At 51.5% G+C, this 16,606-nt stretch overlaps 1 protein-coding gene across 1 annotated transcript in view; it reads left to right on the forward strand.

The window, feature by feature from the left end:
• Positions 1-9,799, forward strand: part of Kcnn4 (potassium calcium-activated channel subfamily N member 4) — a 14,748-nt gene extending 4,949 nt beyond the window's left edge. The window contains exons 3-9 of the mRNA XM_005361103.3: positions 1,653-2,074; positions 3,505-3,640; positions 5,747-5,857; positions 6,275-6,393; positions 6,590-6,659; positions 8,741-8,908; positions 9,283-9,799. Of these exons, the coding sequence (XP_005361160.1) occupies positions 1,653-2,074; positions 3,505-3,640; positions 5,747-5,857; positions 6,275-6,393; positions 6,590-6,659; positions 8,741-8,905 (1,023 nt within the window). The 3' untranslated portion in view covers positions 8,906-8,908; positions 9,283-9,799. The remainder of the gene's footprint in view (positions 1-1,652; positions 2,075-3,504; positions 3,641-5,746; positions 5,858-6,274; positions 6,394-6,589; positions 6,660-8,740; positions 8,909-9,282) is intronic.
• The last annotated feature ends 6,807 nt before the right edge of the window (positions 9,800-16,606 follow it).

Below are 16,606 nucleotides of genomic sequence, written 5' to 3' on the forward strand. Positions count from 1 at the left end.
TCACTGGGGGATTCTAGGCAGGGGCTCTACCACTAAGTTACATTCCAAACTTCTCTACAACTGTTATTAGTGAGAATAATAGTGTATACTTAAAATTTTAACTTATATTTATTTATAGGGACCCACAAGTGGAAGTTAGAAGATAGTTTATGCAAATCAGTTCTCTCCTTCTACTTTGTAGGTTTTGGGGATCAAACTTGGGTCATAGGGTTTAGAAGTAAAGGACTTGGCTTGCTGAGCCATTACACAGACCCCAAAAGAATGTGTACTTTTACCCAAGTGCCTCCCTGAGTGTTACTGTCCACGGCTGAGAGACACTATTTTACATGGGAGTGGGGCACAAGGATCTGGGAAACGGGAATGGGATTATATCTCAGAGAGATCAGAGTTTAAGGATGGCTAAGAAGAGTTGCTGAGTCTGGAGGGGGGGAAATTACAAAGAAGTGGAGACTTTAGGGGCTGGCACTATATGGGATGTTGTGTTAGGTGACTTGGGATTGCAATAGGTGGGGATACAGCAATCTAGGGCAGAGATCCAGAGGTGTGACTCAGTGGAAGAGACCCTGCCTAGAGTCCCCCAGTGAGGGCTAGGGGAGAGGTTCCATGATAAAGTACTTGTCAAGCATGCTGAAGAGTTTTATCTCCAGCATTGCGGGGGAGGGGAATCACAGAGTTGTTCGTGCCCTGGGCCCACTGTTTCATTGACCTGTTGTGAAACCCAGGCCTCAGTTTCCAGATTTTTAGATTGGAAGTATAGTGCATGAATCTCATTCTGTATTTGTGAGCATTTATTGGGACACATGTACAGGGGTCAGAGCAATCTTGGGGCATCCAGAGTGCTGCATAAATGGAACTAGGCAGCACCCTCTTGAAGTCCCAGCACTTGGGAGTCAGAGGCAGGAGGATCACGAATTTGAACCCAGCCTTGGCTATAATTACATTTGTGTGTGTGTATAATGTATATAATGTATATAAATAATGTATATGTTGTATATATACATATACATAATGTATATGTATATATACATATACATTATACATAATGTATATACATGCATACATATACATAATATATATAAATAATGTATATAAATAATGTATTTAAATAAAGATACAGCACTTTATGCAGTCAGTGTTCTCCTTCAACAGTGGGTCCTAGGGATGGAACTCAGAGTCAGGCTTGGTGGCAAGTGCCTTTTCTCATTAAGCTATCCCACGGGCCCTGACTATTATTTCTGCCAGTGGCCTTACTCCAGAGCCATACTGGGGAGAGCCCCCAGGAGTGGAAACTAAGGCCTGCGAGGAAGATGGTTCTGTCTCATTCACTACACATTCGTAGTGTCTCGAAGTTGTCACTGCACACAGTAGGCACTTAATTCGTGTAGGAGGAGTATACCTTCTGCAAGTGAGCCACAACTAGCCAGGAGAGTTTGAGAGTGGAGAAAGTGAAGAGACAGCTTGCTGGGTTCCCGACGCCTGCCCTCCTTCCCTCCTCTCCCCTCCCCCCACCAGCCCCACGCCCTGCGCAGCTATCTCTATCCTTTCTAGGCCCAGGGCGTCCCCCATATCTTATCTCGGGGCGCAGGCCGGGTGTGCCACCGTTTGCCCTGCACCTGACCCTCTCTCTTCCCCTGTCTGCCCCTTCCCGGCAGCTGTTCATGACCGACAACGGGCTCCGGGATTGGCGGGTGGCGCTAACCCGGCGGCAGGTGGCGCAGATCCTGCTGGAGTTGCTGGTGTGCGGGGTTCACCCGGTGCCCCTGAGGAGCCCGCACTGTGTCCTGGCCGGGGAGGCCACCGACGCGCAGCCCTGGCCGAGCTTCCTGGGCGAAGGGGAGGCGCTGCTGTCCTTGGCCATGCTGCTCCGTCTCTACCTGGTGCCCCGCGCGGTGCTGCTGCGCAGCGGCGTCCTGCTCAACGCCTCCTACCGCAGCATCGGGGCGCTCAACCAAGTTCGCTTCCGCCACTGGTTCGTGGCCAAGCTCTACATGAACACGCACCCAGGTCGCCTGCTGCTGGGCCTCACGCTAGGCCTGTGGCTCACCACAGCTTGGGTGCTGTCTGTGGCTGAGAGGTGAGGGGCCTGGAAAACAGGGAGGGGACATCAGGGCCTGCTGGGTATGGTGGTGCAGGCTGCAAGGCTGTGGGCCAGCCAACATCAGCAGGGCAGGCTCACACTTTCCATCCGTCCTTCTTGGCCGGGAAATCCTACGCCCTCAATAGGTCATTCCCAACCAATCCTCTGGGCCACCTATAACACACACACACACACACACACACACACACACACACACACAGCCCCTAGGCAACCCCACCCTGTGGTTCCCATGCTGAGTACAGATTAAGACTCTGTAATAGGGCCAATCCTAAGTAACCACCTTGTTGAAAGGGAACAGCTTTTCCAAATTAGCAGGTACAGTAAGTGCTTGCTGTGACTGGAAAGCAGACATTTGGAACCAGTTTGAAGAGGATTTCCCTGCAGTCCCTAGCTGTTGCTTAGCAACTGTAAATAGATGGGGACTCAGTGGGATCCCCACAGAGCCTCACTGTCTCCCTTAGAGAGAAATCTAGCCTGTGGTGTGTGTGAGAGCTGACAACAGAGCCTGCTGCAAAGGTGGGTTTCCAACCTAACAAAGCTAAACCTTTGGAGCCCCAACTCTCCACCCTAGGGCCTCAGCCTCCTGAATGCTGGGTTACAGGTGTGCACCATCGTGTCCTGTTCCGGACAAGGTTTTTTCTTTTCTTTTCAAAGAGAGGTCAATCCCAAACTGTGCATGGTGACACACTCCTGAGGCAGACGCAGGGGGACCTCTGTGAGTTTGAGGCCAGCATGGTCTAAAGAGTGAGCTCTAGGTCAGCCAGAGCTACCTGATTCAAAAAACAAACAAACAACAAAAGAGAGATCAATCATTTTGATCCTGATCTATTACTTGAAGGCCATGTAGCCTCTTTGTGGGTGTTAGAGATGTTCCTTCCTCTGGATAGAGCCTGCCTAGTCACTGAACTTCAGGCTGGGTCTTCAGGCTCAGCCCTCACCCCCACACACTGGATCTAGCAGCCCTGGTTGCCTAGCTGAGCTCAGACAGGATCTAGGATCCGTGGCTGTCAGCTTTACCAACACTTCCACCCTTTAACACAGTTCCTCATGTTGTGGTGAACCCACAACCATAAAAATATTTTTATTGCTAATTTCATAACTGTAGTTTTGCTACAGTTATATGTTATGTGTCATAATGTAAATATCTGATATATAGGATATCTGATAAGTGATTCCCAAGAAAGGGGTCGTGACCCACAGGCTGAGAGCCACTGCCCCAGCACTAGATCTGGATCCTAGACCTGGATTTCTGCAACCCATCTGAGCTAGGTCACATGGGAGAGAGAAAGACCTGCATTTTTGGCTTTTCATCCGGGTGCCTCTTTGGATTAAGAGTGGGAAGGTAGGAACAGGAGCACCAGCACCCCCAGGCTGGGGTCTCAGAACTAAGTTCCCTTTGCCCATAGGCAGGCTGTCAATGCCACCGGGCACCTCACAGACACTCTGTGGCTGATACCCATCACATTCCTGACCATTGGCTATGGGGACGTGGTACCTGGCACCATGTGGGGCAAGATCGTCTGCTTGTGCACTGGAGTCATGGTGAGTGCCACTCCCCCCTCTCACCCTGCCTGCTGCTTAACCTCATGGCTCGGGAAACCATGAACCAACACAGGCCCTCCCTGATGTCCCTGAGGAATGTGGGTGTCTGAACCCCACCCCTGACAGCTTCGTTCTTTATTCAAGACCCAGATACCCAGAACCATTGCGTTCTCTTCGTCCTCTCCCTCCCCTGCTTATCCTCCTCCTCCTCCTTTAAGTTAGGGGTTGGGTTTGCTAAGTAGCCCAGGCTAGCCTCAACCTCCCTATATACTCCAGGCTGGCCTCAAACCCTCAGTCCTCCTACTTCAGCCTTCAGCATGCTGGATACGACATACTAAAAACCCATTTTCTCTTGAGACAGTTGCCCTTTACTCCTTCCTAGAACCCAGGTTCCATTTCCTCAGACCCAGGCCCCAGTTTTCCAGCCTTTCCTTCCTGAGCCAAGGGATCCAGTCTCCTGGCCTCCCCTTGGGCATAGAGTCATCGTCTGGAGTATGTTTTGGGGACCAGCCTTCATAGATTCAAACCTCACTTTGTTCCTTGCCAATTGGAAGCTCAAGCAAACTGCTTGATGTTTCTGGGCCTCAGTGTTCCCGTCTATAAAGTGGGTGGGTCCCAATCCCAGCGTCCTCCTGTGGGATTGTTGAGTGGTAAATGAAGAACATCATATCAAAAGCTCAAAACAGGAAGTATTCAGTAAATGCCCTGGGGGGAGATGATGGGGGTGGAGGGGGAGAGGACGGTTGAGGGGGTGGGGGTTGACGGTTGAGGGGTGGGGGAGATGACGGTTGGTATGACCAATCCTACACATCTGTTCTGACCCCCCTCCTGACTCTCCATGAGGAAGCGGGGGTTGGAGGACCCGTTGCTTTAACGGATCCCCACCATTTGGCTGCCCCACCAGGCCAAGGCAGAAGCTTCTAGCCCCAGGCTGTTTCCTCCCTACAGTTGCCCTCCTTACCACAGACCCTCCCCCGACCAGTTTCTCTCACCCAGCCCCTGCCTTCAGGGCCCAGCTCCCAGTGCTTTGGTCTAGGCCTTCCCACAGGGGACCCAAGCCACCAGCTCCCAGCTCCGATGCTGCCCCCCCCCCACATGCTGAGTTCCTCAACCTTGAGTCCATGACACCCAAACAGTAGTGAGTGTTTGGGTCAAAGGAAAGGCCAGAAGGATATTCCCAAGCGTCAGGGACCCTCGACTGTATCATTTGACCAAAAACAGAAACCACGTGAAATGAGATGACTAGACACCACCATTTTCAAATAATATTTCATTGTTTATTTGGGAGGGCATGTCTGTTGGCATTCATGTCGAGGGGGTGGGGTCTCTGCTTCCACCATAATGGTTCCGGGATTTGAACTCAGATCATCAGGCCTAGAGGCAAGTGCCTTTTACCCCCTGAGCCATCTTGATGACCCTTTTTGTGTTTTTTTTTGGGGGGGCGGAGGGGTGGACAAAGGGCTCATGTAGCCCACCCACGCTGGCCTCAAAGGTGCCATGTAACATAGGCTGATCCTCCTGCCTCAGTGCTGTCCCCTCTTCCCCTGGCACTGGATACACAGGTGTGTGTCATAGAGCCCGGCCCTGTAGCAGACTGGTCCTCTGCCAGTTTCTGCTCTGACGCTTTGCAGGTGGCAGCTGTTGGCATTTACACTACCTCCCCTCTTCAAAATAGTCGTCTAAGGAAAGAGACATTCAAGCTGTGGGGCGGGGACGAGTGGGGTATGCCTGTGATTCCAGAACCAGAGAGGCAGAGGCTGGAGGATTGATGCAGCTTTGTGGGTAGCCTGGGCTACATAGAGTGACTCTGCACCCCCAAATAAACAGAGCTGGGAATCTGGCTTGTCCAGCATGCATAGAGACCTGGGTTAGGCCGCCAGTACTGTATTAACTGGGCACAGTGATAGTGCCTGTAATTCCAGCACTTTGGAGTTGGAGGCAGAAGGATCGGAACTTTGTGGCCAGCCTGAAAGGCAGTTCTGATGGTGGTGGAATGGCAACGGTTGTACCTGCTCTCTGTGGCTGTGAGATGACAGAAGGGAGCTGGTGACGTACAACTGACCCTCGGAGCCACAGCCTCACACGCCTTGCTTGCTGTACTCACAGGGGGTCTGTTGCACTGCCTTGCTAGTGGCTGTGGTGGCCCGGAAGCTGGAGTTTAACAAGGCGGAAAAACACGTGCACAACTTCATGATGGATATTCATTATGCCAAAGAGGTGAGGCTGGGTACTGGGCACCCAGACCGGGGCTGTAACTCAGTAGTTAGAACACTTGCCTAGGGTGCATGGGACCCTAGGTTCAATGCCCAGCACCAAATAAATGGCATGGTGGTACAGGCCTGTAATCCCAGGATTCAGAGGATCAGGAGTTCAAGGTCATCCTCACTGCAGAGTGAGTTGTTCAAGGCCAACTGGGCTACAGGAGACCTGGATTTAAAAAAAAAAAAAAAGCCAGTTCCCTTAAAGCTAGGCATAGAGGTTCATGCCAGTAGCCCCAGGAGGATTAGGCAGTAAAACTGAGGCCAACATGGGCTACATAGCAAGACCCTAAAGGAAAAAATCCAGTCCCCCTTCTCCAAGCCAGGTCTTTCAGATTACAAGGGATCCCTCTCGCTGACACTGTGCCCCCATCAGATGAAGGAGTCAGCAGCACGCCTCCTGCAGGAAGCCTGGATGTACTACAAGCACACTCGCAGGAAGGACTCCCGAGCTGCCAGGAGGCATCAGCGGAAGTTGCTGTCTGCCATCTACACGTGAGGGTCTCTCAGGGTCCCTGTCACCTCTCTGTTGGCTCCTGTGTTCATGTCCAGGCCTGTCCACCTGGATGGGGATTCAGTGTTGGTGGTCCTGGATTCCCGGATTTGCTCCTTTGTGCTCTGTTCCCCTCCTCACCCCTACTCTCTGAGGTAATCAGGGACCAGGGTTGTAATTGAGTCCTCCTCCCCACAGGTTCCGCCAGGTACGGCTGAAACACCGGAAGCTCCGGGAACAAGTGAACTCCATGGTGGACATCTCCAAGGTACCAGGCCCTTGAGGTGTGCGGGAGGCCTTGGGAGGCAGAGGCAGGCAGATCTCAAAGTTCAATAGAGATCTACAGAGCAAGTTCCAGGTCTACACAGAGAAACCCTGTCTTAAAAAAGAAAAAGGAAATAAAGAAAAACGAAAGGTTAAAAAATATAAATAAATAAATAAATAAATAAATAAATAAATGGGAATCACTGCAGGGGGCTGGAACGCACAGATGTGTGGCAGAGGTTATGGAATGAAGAAAAAAGCTTCCTACGCACATGTAAGACACCGTTCCCTTTTAGACGTAAGAAAAAAAGCACACAAAGAATGCCAATGTTTGGTTTCAAATTATCTTTATTACTTACATGTGGACATATATAAAATTTCCCTCCAGGTGTAATTCTTATTCAAATAAAACCAGGCAGATTTACACAGCTCTCAAACACTGGCAACAAGCCCAACTTGGAAAAGAAATTGACAGACACAATGACAAGCGATGACATTGTTTTAGTGAAAGCCACTTCCCATGCTGTTGTGAAGTGGCTGCCTGAGGGTAGAATGGGTCCCTGCGCAGCTAAGGCTCAGCTCCCGTGTCTCCACCAGCGATGGTGACGTTGTACCCCTTGGCCTGGCTCATGTTGCTCTTTCCTTATGGCCTTTGCCTTTTGTCATTAGCCCAGCACTACTCAAACAGCCACCTTTGGCACCAAAGCCATGGTAAACACAAAGACACAGGTCCCCAAACAACATGACACGTTGGAGGAAGGACAGGGTGGCTTGGGTCAGCCAGAACAGGTGGGAGTGATGCAGTGTGAGCACCCAACTGGAGAGTTTCCGCAGCAAGCTCTGAAGGTTCGGGATGCGTGCCTGTCTGGCATGCGAGACCCCCTGAGTTTAGTCCCCAGCCCTCCAGCGTTTGGGAGGCAGAGGCAGGAGGATCAGAAATTCAGGGTACTTAGATCTGAAGAGATGGCTCAGCAGTTAAGAGCACTACTGTTCCCAGCGCCCGCATGGCAGCTTCCATCTGCCTGTTAACTTCAATAACACAGTAAATTCAATTCCAGCCTGCTCCCAAAAGGTCTTACAGACCCCCAAGGATCCTCAGGATCCTCTCCAGAATAAGGCTGCCTGGGTCTGGAGGCCAGGCATCACCAATTCCACAAATGATTAATGAATCTGAATGAGCACATACTTCATGTTAGGCCTTCTCGTGACACCTCCCTGCTTTTTCCACCAGAACAGGGTTCCCACCCCTGGGGGTGTTTTTTGTTTGTTTGTTTGGTTGGTTGGTTATTTTGAAAGGGGGTCTTCAAATTAACTCACGTTAGCCGGGCGTTGGTGGCACATGCCTTTAATCCCAGCACATGGGAGGCAGAGGCAGGTGGATCTCTGTGAGTTCGAGACCAGCCTGGTCTACAAGAGCTAGTTCCAGGACAGGCTCCAAAACCACAGAGAAACCCTGTCTCGAAAAACCAAAAAAAAAAAAAAAAAAGGAAACAAATTAACTCACGTTAGCCAAGGATGACCTTGAACTCCTGGCCTTCCTATCTCTGCCCGTCCACTTACTAAGTGCTGGGATTACAGATGTAGATCACCACGCTGGGGATCAAACCCAGGGTTTTGGGAGTACTAGACAAGAACTCTATCAACTGAGCCGCATTCTATGCCTGCCCCTAGACTTTAGTTTTCTTTAGATTTGTTTTACTTTACATGTATGATTGTTGTGCCTGTATGTATGAATGTGTATGCCTTCTGCCTCTGGATGCCATCAGAGCCCCTGGAACTGGAATTACTGGCAGTTGTGAACCACCCAATGTGGGGTGCCAGGAACTAAACCCAGGTCCTCCAACAAGAGCAACCAATGCCCTTAACCTCTGAGTCATCTCTCCAGCCCCTGCCACTGTGACTTTTAGGAGACTCTTAAGCCTAACAACAGCACCAGCCAAACACCAGGGTCTGAGAGGTTCACAGAAGATACGGTTAGAACAGTGCTCAAGGGCCAGAGAGGGCTTGTCCGCATCCTGCCATCCCACCCTGCAGAGCAGACAGGACCTCTCGACACCCTCACTCCAGTGTTCCCTTCCCACTCAGATGCACATGATCCTGTGCGACCTGCAGCTGGGTCTCAACACCTCGCACCGGGCCCTGGAGAAGAGAATAGACGGGCTGGCAGGCAAGCTGGATGCCCTGACCGAGCTGCTGGGCAGTGCCCTGCAGCAACAGCAGCTACCAGAACCCAGGCAGGAGGCCACGTAGCTGGTAAGGGGGCAGGAACTGGGCCAGGAAAAACCCTAAGGAAGAGACAGGCACCTGGTGGCTTGTTGCCCATGTATAAAGTCACCCTTTCTCTTAAGCTGTGTCACCTCTTAGGGCTTTTGAGTTCTGGGCTGGACTGAAGAAGGAAGCCTGAGGGATTTTAGGCAGGTGCTCTACCACTGAATCATGCCCCAGCCTCTCACCTGGCCCTCTCCCTTTCTTTGGTTGGTCTCCGTCCCCATGTCCGCTTGTACCCCCTCTCCTGGACCTTTGCACCTTTCTCTCTTCGCTTACCTGGCTTCTGACAGCCTCCACCTCTGGTGTCCTTGCCCTGCGCTTTCTAACCTACTACCCATCTACCACCCCTTTGTCTTCAGCACCCACGGAAGAAGAATCAGGCTATGTACCCCAGGACTGACCTCAACAACATCCTCCCTACCACTTCTGACTGAGTCCCATGAATAAAGCACTTCAAGATGCTAGGACCAAAGAGGGCCCACGTTGAGATGCTTGGACTCTCTGGTGGTAGCGGCTTGGATCTCCAACCGTGATGGGATCATGGCCACCACCTCACACATGCGCTCATCAGAAGCCTTCTTGCTGTGCTACTGTTCATGAACTCTCAAGCTCTGTCAAAGGTGAAGGTGCCTAGGGCTAGACTACAGGTTCCTGGGGAGAGAGGCAACTGGTAGCCTGGGGTCCAGGATGCTGGGAAGCTTCAATTAACGGAGGGCTGGCCTCGCTGAAGGAACCAGGTCCGAGAGGCAGGAGCCGGTGCCCCCTGGTGGACGCCATGGAAGACGCCGCTTTCCCGGAAGGCAGAGACGTCTGCTGGGAGGAGGGGTGTGGGTGCTGCTCACCTGTCCACTGTCACACTTTGTAATAAATGGTAAACAAAGCCAGACGCAGCCGTTTCTTTCCCAACACCAGAGTCCTTCAGACCTTCCTGTGGAAGGCACTTGCCCTGTCCAAGCTCAGTTTCCATCTATTGAGGAAGCCTGAGCAGGGTATGATGGCAAATACCTCACCAACTGTTTTGAAAATGGGTCTTCAGTATCTCAGGCTGGCCTCAAACTAACTCATGTAGCCAAGGATGATCTTGAACCCCTGGCCTTCCCATCTCTACCTGTCCACTTACTGAGAAGCTGGTGTTACAGATGCAAATCACCATGCTTGTTATATTTTAGCATCATTCGCTGTCCTTGCTCTGTTTCTGGATCTGTGGCGCCACACCTCTAATCCCAGCACTTGGGAGGCAGAGGCAGGAGGATCTCTGTGAGTTCAAGGCCAGCTTGGTCTAGAGGTACCTACTGACTACCACAACCCACCCACTACCCACAGATAAATAAATGGAAAACAAACAAACAAAAATGCTATCCAAGTCTCCTGAAGTGCCCACACCCAGCTTCATAAGCTAGGCTGTTGTCATGGACACCCTGTCCAGATCCGAGGCCAGAGCAAGGCACTTGAATTCCAGCAGATGGACAAGAAGATTCTGAGTCTACCTTCTACTTGCTGTTGACCTAGGACAGGCAGCTTCATTCACTTCTCTGAAGACTTTTTTAACCACCTGTGAAGTGCTGTGTCTCCATGGAACTGCTGGGAAGATCTAAGGAAAAACAGTGCCATAGAGGGCCGGCCAGCATGTAATATTGCCCAAGTGGGAGGGGCTGTTTTCACCATGGCTAATAATTTTCACACATGCTATGTGGCTGCCCAGTCCTCGCTGACTTCCTCCTATTCATTCACGCCTGACCCTGTCCTAGATGCCAAGTCACACGGAGGGATGAGTAGGCACCCACTGTGCCGCATATAAGTTTCACAACTGCTCACGTGGAGCTGCCTGGGTCTCAGGAAGTGAGGAGCCAGAGCTGACAGAGCACCTACTCTTTGGATCCTGCTTCTTGCATTTTGTATTGTTTGGGTTTGTGTGTGTGTGTGTGTATTTGTGAGTATGTATGCATGTAAGGGCCACAGGTCAAGCTTGAGTGTCGCCCTTGGGCTCTGGTCTACTTTTCTCTTTTTCTGAGGCAGGGTCTCACTATGGAGCTCTGGCTGTTCTGGAACTTGCTCTTGTAGCCCAGGCTGGCCTCCAACTCAGAGATCCATCTGCCTCTGCCTCCTGAGTGCTGGGATTAAAGGTGTGAGCTGCTAGGTTGGGCCTCTACCTTTCCTTTCTTTTCTGTGCTTTTTCTTTTGGGACAAGATTTGTCATTGGTATGGAACACACTACACCCATTCATGGCTGGGAGTGCCAGGCATCAGCCTGTGTTTGCCTTCCCAGGCACTGCCACGTCTGGCTGATGTAACACTGGTTCTGGGATCCAAGCCTCATGCTTGCTCCACATGCACTGTGCCAACTGAGGCATCTCCCCAGCCCCGCTATTTTATTTGAGACAGGGTCTCATTATGTAGCCCTGGCTACCTTGGTATTTTGTAGTCCAGGCTATCCTTGAACTCAATCCTTGCTCAGCCTCCTAAGTGCTGGAATTACAGTCATGTGCCACCTCTGACTCGTACCCTGTTTTGTTTTAAAAAACACATTTTGTGTGTTGTATGTGTGTATTTGTGTGGACACCATGGGCACATGTGGCAGGTCAGGGGACAACTTACAAAAGTTAGTTCTTTACTTCTTTGATAGGAGTCCCAAACAGGTCACCAGGCTTAGAGACAAGTGCCTTTGCTCCCTTAGCCTCTCTCCAGCTCTCTGTCTTTAGAAACCCTTAACCTCCACCATCACACATGCCTCAGCTTCCCCATTACACAGAACTAGAAACTGAGCTTGCAGAGCACACAGGTCTGATCCGAGGTCCCAGCCAGGAAGCCACACATCCGGCTGCATAGCCCAGCTTCCCAGCCAGCCCTCGTGTCCCCTGGCTGGTCTGCCCGCCTGCCCTGCCCCATGTGAGTCAGAGCCCAGTGGCCTTGGGCCTGGGACCCAGGCTGCATTCCTGCTACCCAGGCTGAATCATCCTGGCTTGGAAGGGGGAAGCCCAGGCTACGAGTCATTCTGGCTGAGCTATCTTTGGACTTCCCTCCAAGTCCTCTGCTAGTCTCACCCCTGGGCTAAATTGGAGTATACACCACCTACTGCCTCCACTGTCCTTCCTCTGCATGCCTGCCCACTTGGTGGCTAAGCAGAGGTTCCAGAAACAGGTTGGAGGGGTTCCAAAGATGTCCATCCCCTGCAAGAGGCCCTCAGGTCTAGGGCTATATCCTGTTAACTCGCTCCTATGGGACCACTATTTCCAGATTCCCTTCAGCTGGGAAACTTCTGCCTACTCCTCCTTTGGGCCTTGGCTCAGATGCCCCTTCCTCCAGGAAGTCTTCCAGACAGCCTTTTCTAGTGACCTCTCCTGTCATCATAATATTGATCAAGCCAAGCACCATGTTAAGCTCTTTATAAAACTTCACTAGTGCAGGGAAAGGAAACACGGGGGAGGGGGAGGGTTGAGTTTTCTACATGAGTTAACTGAGTAGTGGGCAGACAATAAATCTGCACAGGCTGGAGTTGTAGCTTAGCAGTAGAGTGTGTCATGCCCTGAGTTCAAATCTTGACACTATACAAAAACAAAAAAGTCAAAGAAACCTATCCAAAACCATAGTAAAGAGATAGGGGAAGCCAAATGTTAGGGTGCATACCTTTAATCCCAGAACTTAGATGGCTGAGGAAAGAGGTCATGAGTTCGGGGCCAGCCTGGGCCACAGAGTGAGATTCTGTCTCTTAATAGATAAAGAAATGAGGAGTCATAGGGAAGTGGGATGTGGTCCTGCACCCCACTACTCAGTCAAGAGGTAGCTCACTCACCATTACATTATATTTTAGCATCTTTGACTTTCCCTGCTGCTTCTGGAACCCTTTAGCTAGGGATATGGGAACAGAACGATGGTTTCCCTACAGCTCCATAGATGGAGTGCCCCTTCAGCTGGCCTTCCCAGTCTGTGTACTCTACCATCTCCCAAGGCCACGAGGCCAAAGACCGATCTCTGAGACCTGCAAGTCCTCACAGCTGCTCTGCCGAAGGGGGTGGCCATCACGCTAACTAGCTCTCTGTCACATCTTCAGTACCGAAGGTCCCCGCACACCAGCGATCTTAGAAAATGTCCCTAAGGAAAAATGTTTTATATATCTGGGTAGTCAGAAGCACCCTGCCATCAGAGAACTCAGACTTAGAGGTGGGGGCGAGGAATGCAGCTCAGTGGTAAAGTGTTTGCCCAGCATGCAGGAGGTCCCGGGTTCCATTTACAGCAACACACATAGACTCTCAAACACACGCAAGCACACAAGCACACACACACACTCAGACACATGCACTCATGCACACATGCATGCACGCACACACATACACACACAAACACACATACATGCATGCACATCTTCAATGATTTTGACTGAAACAAAGGCAGAAACACAAGCAGATTTTGGCTGACACTGGGAGCCCCCACAAGAGACCCCTTGTCCTGGGGTAGCTCGGCTCTGTCCCTATTCTCAGGGGGGCTCAGAGCCTGACTCCCCTCTTCCTATGGCTGTACATTCCCCTTCATCATATCAATGCTTCCTAAAAGCCCCATGCCAGGCGGGAGCTGAGCTGTGGACGTTGAGTCAGAGGGTGCTGGCCTCCAACAGTCTGGGGAGATGAGTTGGGTTACTTCCCTCTCCTATTTCTGTTCTGCCTGCACTCCCACGAGGACATGTGGGGGAGCAGGGCTCATAGAGGAGTCAGAAGGGCCAGAGGCCAGCCTCCCTCCTTAATGTATACCATACTCCTCATTGCCCTGAGGACCTTCCTAACATCCAGACTGATTGCACCGTTCCCCGTTCAAAATCCACAGTGGCTTCCAGGGGCTTTCTGTCAAGGGCTAGCTGCAAGGCCTTGCACAGACACTCAATCTCTGCCTCTGACCCCCATTACTTTGCACTGCTGGGGATTGAACCCAGGACCTTCTATGCAGTAGACAGCATGCTGGTGCTCTATCTCCACCCTCACTGTTGGATTCAATTCCAGGAAATGCTCTACCACTTGAGCCATGCTCCCAGCCCCTCACTGGGGATTTTTTCTTCAGGTGTGCACACATGTGCATGTGTGGGCATGCACATGGCATAGCATGTGTGTGGTAGTTGGAGGGCAACTTGTGTGAGTCGGTTTGCCTCTTCTGTGTCCCTTGTGGGGCACAGGGATCAAACCCAGACCAAATGTCAGCACTGGCAGGGAGCACCAGTACCTGCTAAGCCTTGGTGCACTTGGACCGATGCACTCTCATGACTAGTCACCACTCAACCCAAGCAAGCAGTCCCCAGCCCTCTTGAAGCTCTCAGGGCCACTGCAGTCCTCCACCCGCTGGCTGTTTTCCATGCTGTCCCTCCTGGTGCGGTTAACCTGGAAGAGATCTTGGGGTTCACCTGCTTAGGGCCCAGGAAGTGAGTGAGATTCACAGCTGCCGTTATGTCCTCCATGGACATTATGCCCACCCAGGGCAGGGGTGTTCTGGGGTGTCAGAGGCCCCATGAGCCTTCACCTGGAGTTTCTTCAAGGCCTGGCTCTGTTTGCCTTCCCCAGCCCCCCTCCCTGTCCCAATAGGTCCCCTTCTGTGGCTCCCTTACCCCACTATTCTCCTCCTCCCTCGCCCCATTGCTTAGAACAACCATCTCCGGCATTTGTAGCATGATTTATCATCCTCTGTAAACATCCTCACCCCGCTGGCTGTGCAGAGACCTGCTTGGAGCCTATGTGCTGGGGAGTCTCTGCCAGCATACCAGAGCCAGGTGGTGACAGGGCAGAGGGAGTGCCAAATGCCAAAACCTTCCTTCCTCTTACCAAACGTGGTGAGCCTTCTGTCCTGTCAGTACCCTCCCTCATTTCCTTGTGGACAGACTCCTGAGCTGCGCATGGCGGTGCTGGCCTATAACCTCACATTCCCAGTGCTCAGTGAGTGGAGGCAGGAGGACCAGGCAGGCAGGCAAGGTCATCTGCAGCCAGCAGTCTATAGCATGTGAGGCCCAGTCTTGAAAGGAGACAAAGAGAAAGAAGGAAAGAAGAAGAGGATCAAGGGAGGGAGGGGGGTAAAAGGCAGGGAAAGACTAACTCTCATCTCTCCTAGAACTTGCTCGCACTCACCTCAGACACACGTCTTATTAACATCTCGTCGGGACTGTAAGGGACCCTTTAGGTTCTATGTGGTACTTAAGGCCCACCAGCCACCAAACAGCCAAACATTCAGATCTGAAGTTCAGCCTTTCAGTTCGTCCATTCCTTTATGTATTATACAGGCACCCAAACCCAGGGCCTCTCACAGGCCGGGTGTGCAGTGCTGTCCGCTGGGTTGCACGGGTCTTGGTTTTAAGCACTGCACACTTTGCAGGTGTGGCGCACACCTTTAATGTCAGCGCTCCAGAGCCAGAGGCAGGCCCATCTCCGTGATTTTGAAGGCAATCTCTTGTTTGAAGACTGTCTCAAAAACAAAACAAACAAACAAAAAAAAAGAAACAAAAACAAATACCGTACAATTATCGGTTCTGGAAATCGTTCAAAGCCAGCCCTTAAGGAACACAAGGTGGGTGACATGTGACACGGAAGACTTTGACCGAAAGCTGATGAAGCAGATACACAGACGGCAGGCTGGCTCATGTCACTTAGGTTAGGTTGGAGATCATGACAGGTGTTGGGGCATCAGAACCTTCTAGAGAACTAGCCTAGAAAAATGATTCGGAATTGAAAAATTATTCCATATTATTGCAAGAAGGTCACCCATCTTGTGTCTTTCATGTGTTTTGCATTTTTTGAGACAAGGCCTCACTAGGTAGGCCACTGGTGACAGTCCTGCCTCAACCTTTTGAGGACCGTGATAACAGGCGTGTGCCACCACACTCTTCATGGACTCTCTCGGCAAAGCTACACTTCTCCCAAGATAAATGCTGACAAACATCTCACAGAATATGCACTTCGATTTTGAGAAATTTTCATGATAGTTAGAATGGGGAGTTTAAATGCTTTGCATGGGCCTGTGATGGGAATTACTGTAAGATCTCAAAAGTTCAAGGACTGCCTAAGCTACAAAGTGAGTTCTAGGCTAGCCTGAGCTACTTACTGAAATACTGCTTCAAAGTGAAACCATTAAAAGAGAGGCTGGGGGTGTGGTTCAGTGGTAGAGCCCCTTCCTAGAATCCCCCAGTGAGGGGCTGGGGTGTGGTTCAGTGGTAGAGCCCCTTCCTAGAATCCCCCAATGAGGGGCTGGGGTGTGGTTCAGTGGTAGATCCCCTGCCTAGAATCCCCAGTGAGGGGCTGGGGCGTGGCTCAGTGGTAGATCCCCTGCCTAGAATCCCCAGTGAGGGGCTGGGGGTGTGGCTCAGTGGTAGAGCCCCTGCCTAGAATCCCCCAGTGAGGGGCTGGGGGTGTGGCTCAGTGGTAGAGCCCCTGCCTAGAATCCCCAGTGAGGGGCTGGGGCGTGGCTCAGTGGTAGAGCACTTTCCTAGCTGGACTCAGTCCCTAGCATCATATTCACAGACAAAGTAACCTTTGTCTCTCTCATGATGGTCTCCAGGTTCACCTCCAGCTCATCACCTTCTCTTTGGAGCACTTTGTTCCCTTGGCTCTAAGTCATGGCCTTCCTAACGTCCCTGCTCCTCAGCCCCTCTCCAGCATTCAGCTCCTTTCCCCATCCCCAATTCCAAGAGGCCTCGCTTGTCGTCACCAACCCCTCAGC

This window comes from Microtus ochrogaster, linkage group LG4 (assembly GCF_000317375.1).
Source record: "Microtus ochrogaster isolate Prairie Vole_2 linkage group LG4, MicOch1.0, whole genome shotgun sequence".
In the NCBI taxonomy this organism is placed as follows: domain Eukaryota; kingdom Metazoa; phylum Chordata; class Mammalia; order Rodentia; family Cricetidae; genus Microtus; species Microtus ochrogaster.